This window comes from Sarcophilus harrisii, chromosome 3, assembly GCF_902635505.1.
Source record: "Sarcophilus harrisii chromosome 3, mSarHar1.11, whole genome shotgun sequence".
Taxonomy (NCBI): domain Eukaryota; kingdom Metazoa; phylum Chordata; class Mammalia; order Dasyuromorphia; family Dasyuridae; genus Sarcophilus; species Sarcophilus harrisii.
Window position 1 is genome coordinate 455,869,825 of NC_045428.1, and position 16,002 is coordinate 455,885,826.

The 16,002-nt window shown below is 36.0% G+C and overlaps 1 protein-coding gene across 3 annotated transcripts in view; it reads left to right on the forward strand.

Annotated features, from left to right (window-relative positions):
- The window catches only part of ETS1 (ETS proto-oncogene 1, transcription factor), a 188,587-nt gene that overhangs the window by 38,837 nt on the left and 133,748 nt on the right, over positions 1-16,002 (forward strand). For all 3 annotated transcript variants that reach the window (XM_023499550.2, XM_031960917.1, XM_031960918.1), the window contains one exon: positions 15,789-15,933. In XM_023499550.2, the coding sequence (XP_023355318.1) occupies positions 15,789-15,933 (145 nt within the window). The remainder of the gene's footprint in view (positions 1-15,788; positions 15,934-16,002) is intronic.

A 16,002-nucleotide genomic window follows, 5' to 3' on the forward strand; every position in this document is an offset into this window, starting at 1 on the left:
CCTGAGTTTATATCTGGTCTCAGGCACTTAACACTGCCTGGCTGTGTGACCCTGGACAAATCACTGAACCTCAATTGCCTCAGCAAAAAACAAAAAGGGAAAAAAACCCCAAACTTTGAAAGGCTTAAGAACCTTGATGAGTACCATTTGTGTTTATTTTTTAGTCTTGTTCTACTATTTGTGATCCTGTTTGGGGTTTTCTTGGCAAAGATATTGGAATGGTTTGCTGTTTCCTATTCCAGCTCTTTTTATTGATGAGGAAACAAAGACAAACAGGGTTGAGTAACAGAGCTAATATGTTTCTGAAACTGGATTTTAACTCAGGTGTTCCTGATCCTAGACCCAATGCTCTAGCCATTAGGTCTCCTGGCTGCCCCTACTACCTAGCTGCTTAATTAATCCTCATAGTTAACTATAATTTCAAAGGGCTAATGAAGAAGTATGTTATTCGGCTCATTAAGAGAGGTGATAAACTCAAAATGCAGAATATGGCACACATTTTTAGATATTGCCTATATGGATTATTTTCTTTTACTATGTATTCATGATAAAAGGGAGAGGGAAAATATTATAGCCAAAACAAAGAGAAAGGGTGAAGAAAAATAAAAGGAAAAGAAGGAAAGATTTTTTTTTAATGCACAGAAAAAGACCAGAATGAAAGTGAGATAGAATCCCAGACCAACAGGACAATTTTCAAAGTTTCATATTGGATTTGTCATAAATTTACAAAGAAGAACAAGTTATGCATAATAAAAATCCATTGTTTCATATTCAGTCCTCTTGGTCTGTTCTATATCTCTTTGGAAGTGTGTGTTTTATCTGGTGTTTGTGAAGTTCAGAATAAAAAATATTTTAAAATTGAATGGAGCAGGTTGGGCACAGTGAACTCTTAAGGTCCCTGTAGACTCTAAACCTATAATCCTATGATCTTATGTCATAAACAAAGCTCATTATCTTTCCCTCAACCCCACCCCTCTTGTGAACTTCCCTATTTCTGTGAAGAGTATCATCATTCTTTTTTTTTTTTTTTCAGTCAGTCAGGTTTGTAGTTTAGAATTATATTTGAGTCTTTGTTCTCCTTCGCCCTACATGTAGTATCAGTTCCAAGCTTTGTTGATTTTATCTGCACATAACCTCTTGAATCTACCACCTTCTTTCTACTTACACAGTCATAATTGTGGTACATTTCCTCATCCCCTCTTGCCTTCATTATTGGAAGAGCCTCCTCATCAATATTTCTGTCTCTCCTTTCTTCAAACCAACCTCCACACAGCTGCCCAAGGTATTTTTGTTTGTTGGTTTGTTAGGTTTTTCCTAAAATACAGGCCTAACCATGTCATTCACCTACTTGATAAACACCTGTAGCTCCCTATTACTTCTAGGATTAAATACACATTTCTTTTTTTGGCATTCATCTGCTTTTACAACCTGATTCCAGTCCATCTTTCCAGCCTTAGGGATAACTCTTCTTCAAATACTCTATCTTCTGTCCAAAATGACATTACTATTGCTTACACATATCATTTTATCTTCCATCTTCATATTTTGACATGCTGTTCCCATGCTTAGAATTCATTCTTGTCATTTTTGCTTCTTGGTATCTCAAGTTTCATTTCAAAGCTCAGCTAATGTACCAGCTTCTATCAGATACCTTATTTGATTTTCCTCAGTAGTCAATGTTCTTTCCCTCTAACTACCTTTGGTAGAACTTTATGTAGGGTCCCCCCTCCAACTCTAACTCACAAGTCATGTTCCCAGTGGGCAGCTCTAAGTTCAAGGCACTTTTTGAGTCCAGAGACCCCAAACTATATCTTACATAGTATTTACTTTTGATAGTCATCCAGTTGACACAATTAGTTCAAGCAAAGACATTTGTTGTAACTGAATAGGAAGAACAATACTAACAAAACATAAAGACTCTGGGGTTCATATTCCTACAAATATGTACATCAGTGGAAAGAGTGGGCATAGAAAGTTCACTAGAAAAGAGACATACAAATGACAAATGTACATGACTCAAGCAACACCTCTCCTTAGTACTGATGGCTTAGCTAGTCTTTCTGGGTCACTTTCTCTCCTCACCTTGACTTGTAATGGCCAGGGCTAACACTCTCAAGTGGCAGCTAAATGATGCAATAGATATCACCATGGGTCTGGAGTCAGGGAGATCTGAGTTCAAATCCCACCTCAGACACTCACTAGCTGTCACCCTGGGCAAATCACTTAACCCTGTTTGCCTCAGTCTCCTCATCTAAAAATGAGTTGAGGAAATGGCAAACCACTCCAATATCTTTGCTGAGAAAACTCCATACATAGTCACAAAAAAGACTTGGGCACTGCTGGACTACAACAATTCCCTCCTTTTTTCTTAACTGGTCTTGCTCAATGTAAAAATAAAGTATTTCCTATTTGGTGAGCAACTCCTTTCTAAAAGATGTCATGTGAACATGTCATGTTTAGAAGAACTGAGTATACTTATATTGGATTGCTTGCTGTCTTGGAGATGGCGAAGAAGAGGAAAGAGAGAGAAAAAAATTGGAACACTAAGTTTTGCAAAGATCAATGTTGCAGGACAGCTAAGTGGTACAGTGGCTAGAGCACCAACCCTGAAGTCAGGAGGACCTGAGTTCAAATGTTACCTCAGTCACTTAACACTTCCTGGCTGTGTGATCCTGGGCAAGTCACTTAACTCCAATGGCTTCAGGAAAAAAAAAAGATGAATGTTGAAAACTGTTTTTGCTTGTATTTGGAAAGATTAAAAAAGATACTATTTAAAAAATTTGTCAAGGAGGGGACAGAGAAGTTCATATATTTATCTCCTGCCTTTGATAGAGGCAAAGGGGGAAAGATAAAGAGTAATCCCTCTCAAGAGATGAATTCTTCCTGTAGAGCTTGTCCTTTTCCCTCTTCTTAGACATCACTATTTTTAGAACTGGCTCTTGCCTCAACTACATCTTGTTTTTTAAAGTTCTTCAATGGTTGGGTCAAGCCTTGGCTCGGATTCTATCACTTTTGCTAAGAGAACTTTTAAAAATATCTTTTAAAGGAATACATGGTATAAACCTTTCTTCTTAAGGTTTAAGAACTTGGATTTGGCTCTGTTATTGGTCCCTTATTTTCCATAATTTCATTAACAAAAGTTAGAAGAAACTAAAGGGATATCCTCATCAACACTACCCTCCTTTATACAACTGCCCTTGTATTTATTTATTTTGTATATATTTGAGATATATATATTGCCTTTCCCAATAGAATGTAGGATCCTTGAGGGAGGGGGGCTGTTTCATTCTAATCATATCTCCAGTGCTTAACTGCCTGACATAAAGGAGGCATTTGTTAATTAATTAATTCCTATGTTCTTTTAGCCTCCTCTTTGTGACAACTCTTTTGCATCTGTCAAACCTTTGTAAGAAATGATAGTCAACTCATGTCTTTACTTTTGACCATTTTTCATTTTTCAAAGTTGACAGCCTGTTTGAACAGATTAGATTGCAACTGCTACCATCTTATACTGTATCTTCTCGACTTTATCCTGTTTTTCTAATTTGGTAATGATTGTAACTTTTTCACTAATTAGTTGATGATCTGACTGTACACAGACAGCTGATTGTGAAATGACTGCAACTTCTCTAGCCATTTGTTTCCTGTCAGTTAAGATAAAGTTCATTCATTTTTGTTCAGTGTTTGCTATGTGCAATGCTTTCTTTCTTTCACTCTGTCTAGTGTTTCGGATGAAGGTATTTATGGCATACAATTGTAAGACTTCTGAGTTGTCTATAAGCTTTTGTTTTCTTTCATTCTTTGACCTCAAACTATATTTTCCAATATGGTCTTGTTTTCTTCCTTTGTGCCCACCTTTGCATTAAAGTTTTCTTCCATCAAGGTATATGTCAAGTTTATTGTGAAATTTCTCCACTTTGCCATGGATGCTAGTACATAAACTATTTCCATTTTCCTGGTGGTCCCTTATTTTATGTTAATCATGCGTACTGCAGGGCAAAATGACTAAGGATCTCCCTTGATATAATGTTTCTTGTTAACTTTGAGCACAAGATAGTCAATTCCAATAACTTTTTTATTTATCTATCTCTCTAAAAAAGAGTCTATGAGATAGCTTTCCATTTAGATGAAAATTCATCCCTTCTAGTTTGCCTTTATAGTTAGGTCAGTAGGAACCGAACAATTCCTGAAGCAGTATATGATCAAAGGGCAAAGAAAATTCTGTCAGTGGTGTGGAGGTGATCAAAAACGTCTACAAGTGTTCCATAGAATAAAAAAATTCTAATAAGTTTTACCATGATAAAAAGATTCCCAGATTGGTTTCAATTAACTCTCTCTCTCTTCTCTGAGGCTGAACCTAGTTCTCTATGAAGAAACTAGTCAAAGGTTAGCAGCTCTAGGCAATAAAATATTGGTGGTGGTGGCTCATGAAACAGATAAAAAGACAAAATAGCCTTCAGTCCTGAACTTTTTTTGCAGCACTAAAACACACACAAATTACACAATCATAGGATTTATAGATGGAATGGTATTAAGATAATTTTGTTCATGTTTCTCATTTAATAAGTGATGAACTTCATTCTTCTCCAGGCTGCACTTTTGAGTTTCCTTCCAAACTTTATAGTGTTCCAGAAACTTGTCTACCTGGAAGCTCACTCCATTTCTGAACTTCATAAATAAGAAGTACCCTTTGTCCCTTCAGCCTTTCCCTCTGATTGGCTGATTCCTCCCCCAGCTTCAATTTTAGAAAGGATGCCCAGGATACCCATTCTTCATTGTTTTCTAGCCACCCTTGACTCTCCTCCTGGCCTTTCCCTACAATTCCTCCTCCTTCTCCCAGCCTCCTTTTTTAGTTGTATTTGTATCCCTAGTGCTTAGCAAAGTATCTGGCACATACTAAATAGTTGCTGCCACATAGTAACTGCTTACTACATAGTGACTTGACTTGACTTGAATTTGACTTACTGGGAAATTAGAGGATTTACTCAATCAGCAGAGCTGAGATTCAAAGCCAGATCCTCTGATGCCAAAATTCAGTGTTTTCTTAGATAATAATGAGGGCTGGATTTTTCATCAGAGGGAGCAAGTTCTAGTCCCAACTATTTTTTTAAGGGAGGTGATCTTAGGCAAGTTATGTAATGTTAATTCTTCTATCTCAGTTTCCTCATCTGTAAAATGAAGTGGGCAGTCTAGAGTCAAGTTTTAAACTTGCAGCCTAAGATACATGTGGTCCTCAACACTCTGGAGTGCAGTTAAACCAAATTAAGATATAATTGGAAATATTTAACAAAAAATAAAAATGCAATTTTTGTGGTTCAGTCATATCTGACTCTTTGTGCCCATATTTGGGATTTTCTTGGCTAAGATACTAGGATGGTTTGCCATTTCCTTCTTCACTAATTTTATAGATGGGGAAATGGAGGCAAACAGGGATAAGTGACTTACCCAGGGTCACAAAGCCTAATAAGCATTTGAGGCCAGATTTGAACTCAGGAAGATGAACTTTCCTGATTCCAAGCCCAGAACTTTGTCCATTGAGCTACTGAGCTGTCTCATAAAAACATATATAATATATAATGTTACTCTATGGTTTTCTAAGTCAATATACTTCCCATAGGAATCTTTATGTAAGGTTCAGGGGGCTCCTTTGTATTTGAGTTTGACACCATTGCATGAGCTCCTAAGTCTCTTCTAGCATTAAATTTATGATTCTATGTTATGGTGAGAAAAACCCTGAATTTGGAATGAGGATACCTGGTTGAGATCTTAGTTTTGTCACTTATTGCCTGTGGAGGTTAGAGCAAGTTTTTCTCATCTAGTTATTGGTGTTCTGTCTAGAAAATGAAAGATTAAATTGGAAAATGTTTAAGGTTCTTTTTGGCATTCAATCTAGGATCTTAATCATTGAATTGTTGGCAATCTAAAATGTTCAAGCTTTGTTCAATTGTTAAGGGGTTCATATACTATTGGGACTTTCCTGAAGAGCTTCCCTAAATCTCTGATCCTCCATTTTCACCTTTTCCAAATTCAGCATCAACTTCGCAGCTCTGTTAATAAGTATAATCCCTTATGATTTCCTTCTCCTCCTCCTTATCAGCATGGAATTATAGAATTTTAGAGCTCTAATGGACAATTTTGAGACAATTATCCCTCATTATAGATGACAATTTGAGGACCAGAGAGTTTTCCCAATTTCACATAGCTTATTAAGGGTTTTCTTCCCAATCCTGTAATTTCACTTCTATAGAGGACTATAGATGAGGAACTTAATCTAGACTAGTAATAACAATAACTAACATTTACACAGCACATATTATATGGCAGACACTGTGCTAAACTGTAATGTTCTTATTTGGTTTTTTGGAGGTCTTTGGAGCAGCCTTTTTTTTTTCAGTAGAGTAATCACCGTGAGAATAGCCAGGTGTTAAAGTCCAAATCCTTTATTATCTCCTTCAAAATCTAGTTTCCTTGCCTGGGGCCCGGACTAGCTTTCTTAGAGGCCCTCGGGAGTCTTGGTTTCATGGAGAAGCTAAGGAGGGCAAGCCTGCTACCACAGTGGTGTGAGATGGAGTGAATGAGTCTGTCTCTCAGTCCCCAGGCTTGTGCTTCAGCCTCCAGCCACCACAAAGATAGACTATGAAATGAATCTGTCTCTGAATGATGCTCCCAATTCTGTTTTTTTAATTCACAAGATGTCACCAACTATCTCATGGGATATAATGAAAAACAGTACTGATTCTCTTTTATTTGAGAATGAAATAAAAATCTGTTTATAAAGTTGATCTAAATTAATGAAAAGTATCAATTACAAAATACATACTTATATATACCTACATGCATACACATTTTATTTTATTTTATTTTTAATGGTATTTTATTTTTCCAAATATATTCAAGCATAGTTTTCAAAATTCACCTTCACAAAACCTTGTGTTCCAGAATTTTCTCCCACTCCTTCCCCTCCTCCATCTTCCCAAGACAGTAAACAAACTGATATAGGTTAAATGTATTCAATTCTTCTAAACATATTTCCAAATTCATCATGCTGAGCAAACAACAACAACAACAACAGCAAATCAGATCAAAAGGGGAAAAAACACAAGAAAGGGGAAAAAAACCAAGCAAACAACAAAAAAGGTGGAAATATGCTTTGATCCACAATCAGTTTTTGTAGTTCTTTCTCTGGATATAGATAGCACTTTCCATCACAAAGTCTATTGGATTAACCTTGAATCAGCTCTTTGTTGAAAAGAACTATGTCCATCACACTTGATCATCACATAATCTTATTGTTATTGTGTATAATGTTCTCTTAGTACTGCTCACTTCACTCAGCATCAATTCAGGTAAGTCTTTTCAGGCTTTTCTGAAATCATCCTGCTGATCATTTCTTATAGAACAATAATATTGCATTACATTCATATACCATAACTTATTCAAACATTCCCCAACTGATGGGCATCCACTCCATTTCCTTGCCAAATTCTTTGCCATTATAAAAAAGAGCTGCTACAGGAGCAGCTAAGTGGCACAGTGGATAGAGCACCAGTTCTGAAGTCAGGAGAACCTGAATTCAAATCTGGTCTCATACACTTAACACTTCCTAGCTTTGTGACCCTAAGGGCAAGTCACTTAGCCCCAGTTGTCTCAGAAAAAAAAAAGAGCTGCTACAAATATTTTTACATATGTGGGTTCTTTCCCCTCTTTTGTAATACAGAACCAGTAAAGACATTGTTAGATCAACAAATATGCATAGTTTGATAGCTTTTGGGGCATAGTTTCAAATCCCTCTCCAGAATGATTGGATCATTTCACAATTCCACCAACAGTGCATTAGTGTCTCAGTTTTCCTACATTTACACCAACATTTATCATTATCTTGTCCTATAATCTTAGTCAGTCTGAGAGGTAATAACACACATTTTTTTAAAAAAATGTAAATTCATTATAACTACATAAGCTCTTTGAGGACACTTTTTTATCTTTGAGTCTCCAAGAACCTTCCACAGTGCCTAATACGTGGAAATTTTTTTCTTTTTTGGGGCTAGAAAGAATTAAATGACTTGTCCAAGGTCACACAGTTAGTGAGTGTCAAATGATTGATGTTAGATTTGAATCCAGGTCCTCCTAACTCCAGGGCCAGTGCTCTATGCACTGTGTCACTTAGCTGCCCTTACATGGGAACTTAATGAATGGGAAAACACCCACACACATACTTATTAAGGCATTTACTATGTATCAATCACTGGGAATATAAATTTTAAATGAAAAATGAAAAATTCTTCTCCTCAAGGAGTTGACATTCTAATTAAGAGAGGCACTATAAATGGGAGGATGATTTTGGATGTAAAAATTACAAATATGATTACAACAGATGAATACAAACTTTCAGGAGTAATGACAGAATTCATTTGATTATTAATCAAGATTACCTCATCTTTCACAATTCTCCTATTGTCCACTATCTGTAGTCAAGTGCAAAATGGTTAGAGAGTTGGACTTGGAATCAGGAAGATCTGATTGTATACTATTTGTATGACCCGGGCCAAGTCATTTAATCTCTTTATTTCTCAGCCTCCTCCTCATTAAAATATTTACTAATCTAAAATATTCCACTCTGGATTCCATTTCTTTTACTCCCTATATGAGGTGTCTTTACTAGAATGTAAGTTCATTGGGGCAGCTAGATAGTGCAGGGGATAGAGCACCTACCCTGAAATCAGGAGGACCTGAGTTCAAAATCTGACCTCAGATAACGTAATGCTTCCTAGCTGTGTGACCTTGGGCAAGTCACTTAATCTCAACTGTTTCATCAAAAAAAGAAGAGGGGAAGAGGAAATTAAAGAAAAAAGAATGTAAGTTCCTTGAAAGGAAAGGCAGTCTTCATTTTACATTTGCATCACTAGCAATTGGTACATAGTAAGTGATTCATAAGTGGGATTTTTTATTTATAAAATAATAAATAATATTAAGTTCCCAAGTACCATGAAAATGTATTTGGTATGACTGTACATGTTTTAACTCATGCCAAATTACTTTTCAATAGGAAGGAAAGGAAAGGAGGAAATGAATTTGGAACTCAAAATTTGACAAAAAGAATGTTAAAATTGTTTTTACATGTAATTGGGAAAAAGTAAAATATATTAAAAAAAAAAAAGTTTCCATGTATCAGGCGCTATGCAACAGTAAGACCTGATTTACTCAGGGTTGTTATGTGAATTTATAAAGTGCTTTGCAAATCTCAAAGTGCCTTATAAATGCTATTATTATTGCTATTATTATATTAGAACCAGAAAAGAAGAATAGAAGGGAATGGCAGAGATGTCTTAGAGAGGGAACACCTGAAATTGTTGGAAAGGATATGACTCCTAAAGTGAAGTGAAGTGAAGTAAATTGTTGCTGGAGCCTAGATGTATTAGTTTACTGGATGACAGTTTCTAGGATGGAATGCCTGACACAAACAAAATTAAATTACAAGTGCATATAATTTCTTTAATTAGATTGTGTTGCTAATAAATGTACTTAGGAAGCCTGCTTTGATAAATAAATAAGACAGGCTGAGAAAAAACATGGTACTCTGGAAAAAGGATTCAGAAACCCTTGGTTCAAATTCAGCCTCTGATATGTAATGGCTGTGTGATGCATAATGAGTCACTTTACCTTCAAGTTTCAGTTTGCTTATCTGTCAAATGGGTATAATAATCCCTAGCACTATCTACCTTTCAGGGTTACAAAGACAAGTGTAAACTGTAAAACCTGTATATATGTAACCTATTATTAATTTTAATAAGCAAATCCATTGGTTTTTAAATATATTATGTGACACTTGTATATTATTGCATCCTTATAAGAAGTATCTGTTCTTTCAAATAGTTAAAACATCACTCCAGGATTGTTAACTCTGTTATCATATCTCCTTTTCATAAAGAAATAACAGAATAACATACAGTTACCAGGAAAGACAACTTCTAAAAACTTAGAAGACTGAATGAAGTTCTGATAAGTTTTGTTTTCAGATGACTGATTGTGAAAGCAGCATAGTGGATCCTAGGTGGTGAAGATTGAAGCATATATTGTCATACTTAGATCAGAGATTTGCATCTGAAAGGGACCTCTGGTTTAATGCCCTCATCTTACAGACATGGAAACTGAGATAGAGAGTTTGTAACTTACCAAATCGGGTCAGATAGGTAAATGATGCAGAATTTGAGTCCAGGTCTTCTGACTCCAAAGTCCGTGATTTTTTCATTGTACCTGTGGTTTCCCATTTTGTCTCTGTGGTGGTTGTGGTTTTTCCTTATTGTTGTTGTTACAAGAGAATAGGAGGGAGAAATTGGGAAGTGACAGATATGTAAAAGAATGTCAGTAAAACATGTATTTTTTTTTCCTAAGGGGGCAAGTGGGAAGAAAAAAACACATTCATCTTCTACAACAGTCTTGTACCCTACTCCAGGCAAATGTTCACTATAAATTGTACATTGGCTTATACAAAGAAGTAGCAATTTTTGTCAGAGATGTCTTTTAAACATTCCTGTTCCTTCTTCCCCAACTATATCTCTATCAGTCAAAATTCCAAATGTGAAATCATAGAAGTTAAGGACATTGGTTAGAATTCCAACTTATTTCTTACCTGTGTGACTTTAGACAATTTAATCTCTTTAGGCCCTAGTTTCCCCATCCATAAAATGAGAGAATTTGGCAAAATAATCATTAAATGATCATTTTGACTTAAATTTTATACTCTCTGGTCATTTTCATCTCTATGAATCTAACTTCCTTGAGATCAGGGACTATATATTTTGTGTTTTATATCTGTAGTTAAAGCTATAATATACACTTATTGAATTGAGTGAGATTTGCATATCCCAACAATCTTGCATTCAGAGTGTTCAGTCAAAGTTTGCTGAATTAAAGAATGCTGAAATTTTGCAGTTCATTCTGACTCCTATTAGGATGATATCAAATTTTGAATTTGTGGAATTCAAATTATAAAATGTTTATTTCTTAGGGAAATTTCCTTCCCTCGTTGTAATTTTTGCTTGTCATTTGTTTTTTGGAATTCAGTCAACCCAAACCCTTCTGTTTTTATTCTGTCTTCTACTTGTAAAAGCACTGGCTGCAGTGAACAAGAAAGGAGAGTAAGTGGAAAGAGACTTCACTTTACTAAAAAATAAATAGTATTTTATTTCCAGACAGGGTTAGTTAGTGTGTGTGGGGAAAGTTTTCCTCCTACTCAGTCTTTATTCAAAATCTTGCTAACAGCAGGTAAATCAGAAATTCTGTTCCCTAGAAATTTAGTCCATTGGAGACTGGGGGCAGGAAAGGGGGCTGTTAAACAATTAACAAGAATTTATTAAGCACCCATTGCATTCCAGGCACTTAGTTAAACTCTAGAAAAGAAGAAAAAAGCCCCGAATTCAGTCCTTGACATTTAGAAGCCTCCATTCTAAATGTCTCTGTCTCTCAGACTGTCTCAATGTTTTTCTATACACATACATACATACATAAATACATAGGAGAGGTTCACCAGTTGTTTTTTTGAGATGTAAATAACCTGTCCCACCACCAATCACCCCTAAATTGTTAAGCCTATTCACACTTTACCTACTTTGCCTTAATGGGATCAAGGACTGATCTATCTCAGCACTAGGATGTTGGGGGTGGGGGTGGGTAAGAAGAGAAGTAATGTATGGTAGCATAAGTCAGACTCCTGTCCTCACTTGACCTTCTTCCCTTGGCTCTTTCTCTCTTTCCTTCTTCTTTTAGACTTCTCCCTATACTTTATAATGGGACTCATGTATTCACTTATCCTTAGGAACTTAAAAAACCCAACTGTATGAATTCCAGAATCCTTGTTCTATAAAACTCCCAAAGCCTTCCCTAGAGGAAGGGGTAGTAGACTCAATCAGTTAAGAATTCAGTCACTGCAGAGAGTGTCTCCAAAAAAAAATGAGAAGAGAATTTAAAGATTTAAAAATTCAGTCAGTTCCATCAAAGCAGAGATACTTAGTGTATACGAATAAAAACCTTACAAATGCACTGAATGTCAGGAAAGGCATCCTTTATGACATAATGTCGATATTACATAACATACTTGCTGGGTATCTGAGCTTAGGGAGTTTCCTCACCTTTCTTCACTTTTGGTTGTTGTTTATGATTTCTGAATCTTATGATTCCTTGGACCTTAGCTTCCATGGGATTTCTTGGCAAAGATAATAAAGTTGTTTGCAATTTCCTTCTCTAGTGAATTATGGCAGAGTGATTTGCCCAGGATCATATAGCTCTTAAGCATCTAAGACCTGAATTTCAGCTTATGTCTTCTGGAATCCAGGGCCAGTGCTCTTTCCATTGAGTCATTTAGCAGCTTTACTTTCCTCATATGTTAAATGGGAATAAGAATTTTTCTTTGGCCACAAAACTTATATGGGGAAGACCAACTCTTAGCAACACACAAATCTTCCACAAATGTTTTTGAATCTTTGCAGTCTACTTCCCTATCAACTAATATGCTAGATTTCATAAGTTTTTAAACTTTCAATCTATCAATTTACATTCAGGCAAAGATTAATACCTTCCATGATGATCTCTTCTATAGAAAAAAGGGGACTATTTATCCCCAACCCACACACATTATCATCATCCCCCCATCTATAGCTTATATTTGCCTGCTTAATAGTTCATATCCACTAAAGTTTACTATAACAAACTAAGATTAAATTACACACATATATATCAGCCATTAATACAGTGCTTGGCATAGGCTAAGTGCTTAATAAGTGCTTGTCACCTTGCATGGCCTATCAATCCCCTTATGAGTTTTAATGACAACACAAAAAGGAAATTGAGGTTACTTAGGGTTTAGGAGTTTCTTTCATTTTGTTTTTAGACCCTATTCTTCTGATACCTGATCAGACTTTTGACTTTTAACAAAAAATTCCCTGAATGTGTCCTACTATTCAGGTGGATACTGTGTTGAGGTTGTTGCATGTTATATGACACAATTCTTTTTTATCTCAGATAAAATAGCATGAATTGGTGACTGAACAGATACACATGTTAGTAGTTTATTCTAGCCATGGAAACTAAGATAGACCTTGTTGTTGTTCACTTGTTATGTTTAACTTTCTGACCTCATTTGGGGCTCTCTTGGCAGATATTGGAGTGGTTTGCCATTTCCTTCTTCAGCTCATTTTACGAATGAAAAACTAAAGCAAACAAGGTTACGTGACTTGCTCAGAGTCAAATAGCTAGTAAGGGTCTGAGGCTGGATTTGAACTTAGAACTTCCTATTCCATACCTGGTACTTTGTACACTATACCACCTAGCTATTCAGAAATATACTTTGGCAAAATTAGAATCAGAACTAAAAACTGTGTGTGTGTGTGTGTGTGTGTGTGTGTGTGTGTAGAATTGTATAATCAGCCCAAATTTTACTATAAATGGCTGCAAACATATATACACATATATATATATGTATAAACATGTATATATGTATATGTACATGTGCATATATGCGTATATAGACTTCTGTGATTATTTTCAAAGATCATAATGTATCTGGTAGCCTTGCCTTTGTGCTAATGGCTATTTCCTTTCTCCTCCTCTAAACTGAAGCCTGGGTACAAATTTACAATTTAGGCTCCTGGCTTTAGAGCTGGAAGTGATCTTAGAGAGAGAACTCAGTCTAATCCAACCCACTCATTTTACAGATGACCAAACTGAATATGTATGTATGTGTGAGATTTGAAACCAGGTTTTCCCACCCTCCAGGACAAGTTCTCCATGCTTGTAGCATTTTTCTTTTCTAAAGCTGCCCCAGAACATTCATCCAACTGAGATGAGCAGCCCTACCAGGAGAAAGGGGGCCCGGACTCTATGACACCGAGAGAGGTTGTTTTAAGACCTAGACTTCTGTGAGAATTTTCAAAGATCATAATATATAAATTAGCCTTGCCTTGTGTTAATGGCTAACTTTCGCCTTTCTTCTCTAAGCTGAAGGCTGGATGCAAATTTACAGCTTAGGCTTTAGAGCTGGAAGTGATCTTAGAGAGAGATCAGTCTAGTCCAACCCACTCATTTTACAGATGACCAAACTGAAGCCAAGGTTAACTGGCTTTTTCTAGACCACACAAGTAGTGAGAAACAGAGCCAAGATTTAACCCCAGGTGCGCCAACTTCAGACTCAGAGATCTTTGCCACTGTACCACACTTCTAGGATTTCTTGGGGAGAGACTATTCAGGAATAGAAAGAATTCCGTCTAGAATCAAGACTGGATTTCTGTATAGGCTCTGCTATTTAAAACTATATAGCTTGGGCACGGTACCTAATCAACCAGTCAATCAGCAAACATTTATTAAACACTTACTGTATGCTACCAGTGGGTTAAGCACTAGATATGCACATACAGTGAATGAAACTATTCCTGATGGCCAGGGTTTTATTTATTTGTATACAAAAGGGGGATAATGATATTTACACTATATGTGGTAAGGGGTGATTATGGAGCTCAAAAAATATTGTAAAATAGTCTATAAACAATAGGTGATGCAGTATTTTTATAATATATTTTTGTTGTTTAGTCATTTCAATCAGATCTGACTCTTTGTAATTACTTTTGGGATTTTCTGGGCAAAGATACTGAAGTGGTTTGCCATTTCCTTTTTCAGCTAATTTTACAGCTGAGGAAACGGAGGCAAAAAAAGGGTTAAGTGAGTTGCCCAGGGTCATACAATTAGTGTCTGAAGCTAGATTTGAACTCATGAAGATGAATCTTCTTGACTTCAAACCTAGCATGCTCTTTACTGTACCACTTAGCTGCTCAAATATATTATCTACTGTAACATATATTATGGACATATACACATACTATGTACACATGTACATGTATACAAATATGTATAAATAAGTGCGTGCATACATGTAACTATAACATATGTTATGATACATACTATATAACATTAAATTGAGTATATTCTATTATATATAATCCTATTGTTTATAGCATGTTATATAATCTAATTTGACTCTACTATCACCCCTTACTGCTTGTAACATTGTATATGAATAAATAAAGACCTTGCAAGCAGGGATTGTTTTGTTCATTTTATTTGTATCCCCAGTGGCTTGTGCTACATTTTTTGTTTATTTGTGTCCAAGTCTTTGTGACCCTATGTGGGATTTTCCTGGCAAAGATATTGGAGTAGTTTGCCATTTTCCTTTCCAACTCATTTTATTGACGAAGAAACTGAGACAAATAGGGTTAAGTGATTTGTCTAGGATCACACAGCTAGTGAGTATCTGAGGCCAGATTTGTCAAGTCTTCCTAATTCTATACCTGGCACTCTATCCATGTCACCATGTATATGTGTATACATATACAAAGTATATATATATACATGCATATACATACATGTGTATATATGTGTATGCATACATGTGTGCATATTGCATACATATATAAGGGAGGGAGGGAGGGAAAAGCAGTGGGAGAGGAAAAGAGAGGAACAAGTTACATAAATGTGAACTGTTAGAACTACAATGTCTCTATCCAGATGTATTTAGATGATTTGAGGATTTAAAGCTAGATGAAACCATAAAAGTTATTTAGGTCTATTCCCTTTAGACATAAGGAAATTAAGACCTAGAGGAATGAAAAGATTTGTTCAAGGTTAAATAAGTAAAAAACAGCTGAGTTTGGATTTGTAGGCAAATGAAGCCTCTGCTCCACTGACTGCTAATTAAAGTCATTTTCCTTTTTCTAATATGATTTTTTTTCTCTTGGGCACAGAGACAAGGACCTGTCAACACCTATGAAGATCCTCGGATGGCCTGTGGCTTTCAACCTAGTTGCTTCCAACAGAGAGCATGCTACCCATTCTGGGAGGAGATGGCCACTCAGGAAGTTCCTACTGGCCTTGAAAACTGTGGAACAGGTAGGATCAATGAAAAAAAGGGTCTAGGAAAAGAGACTAGGTTAGGAAAAGAAAACAAACATTTAATAA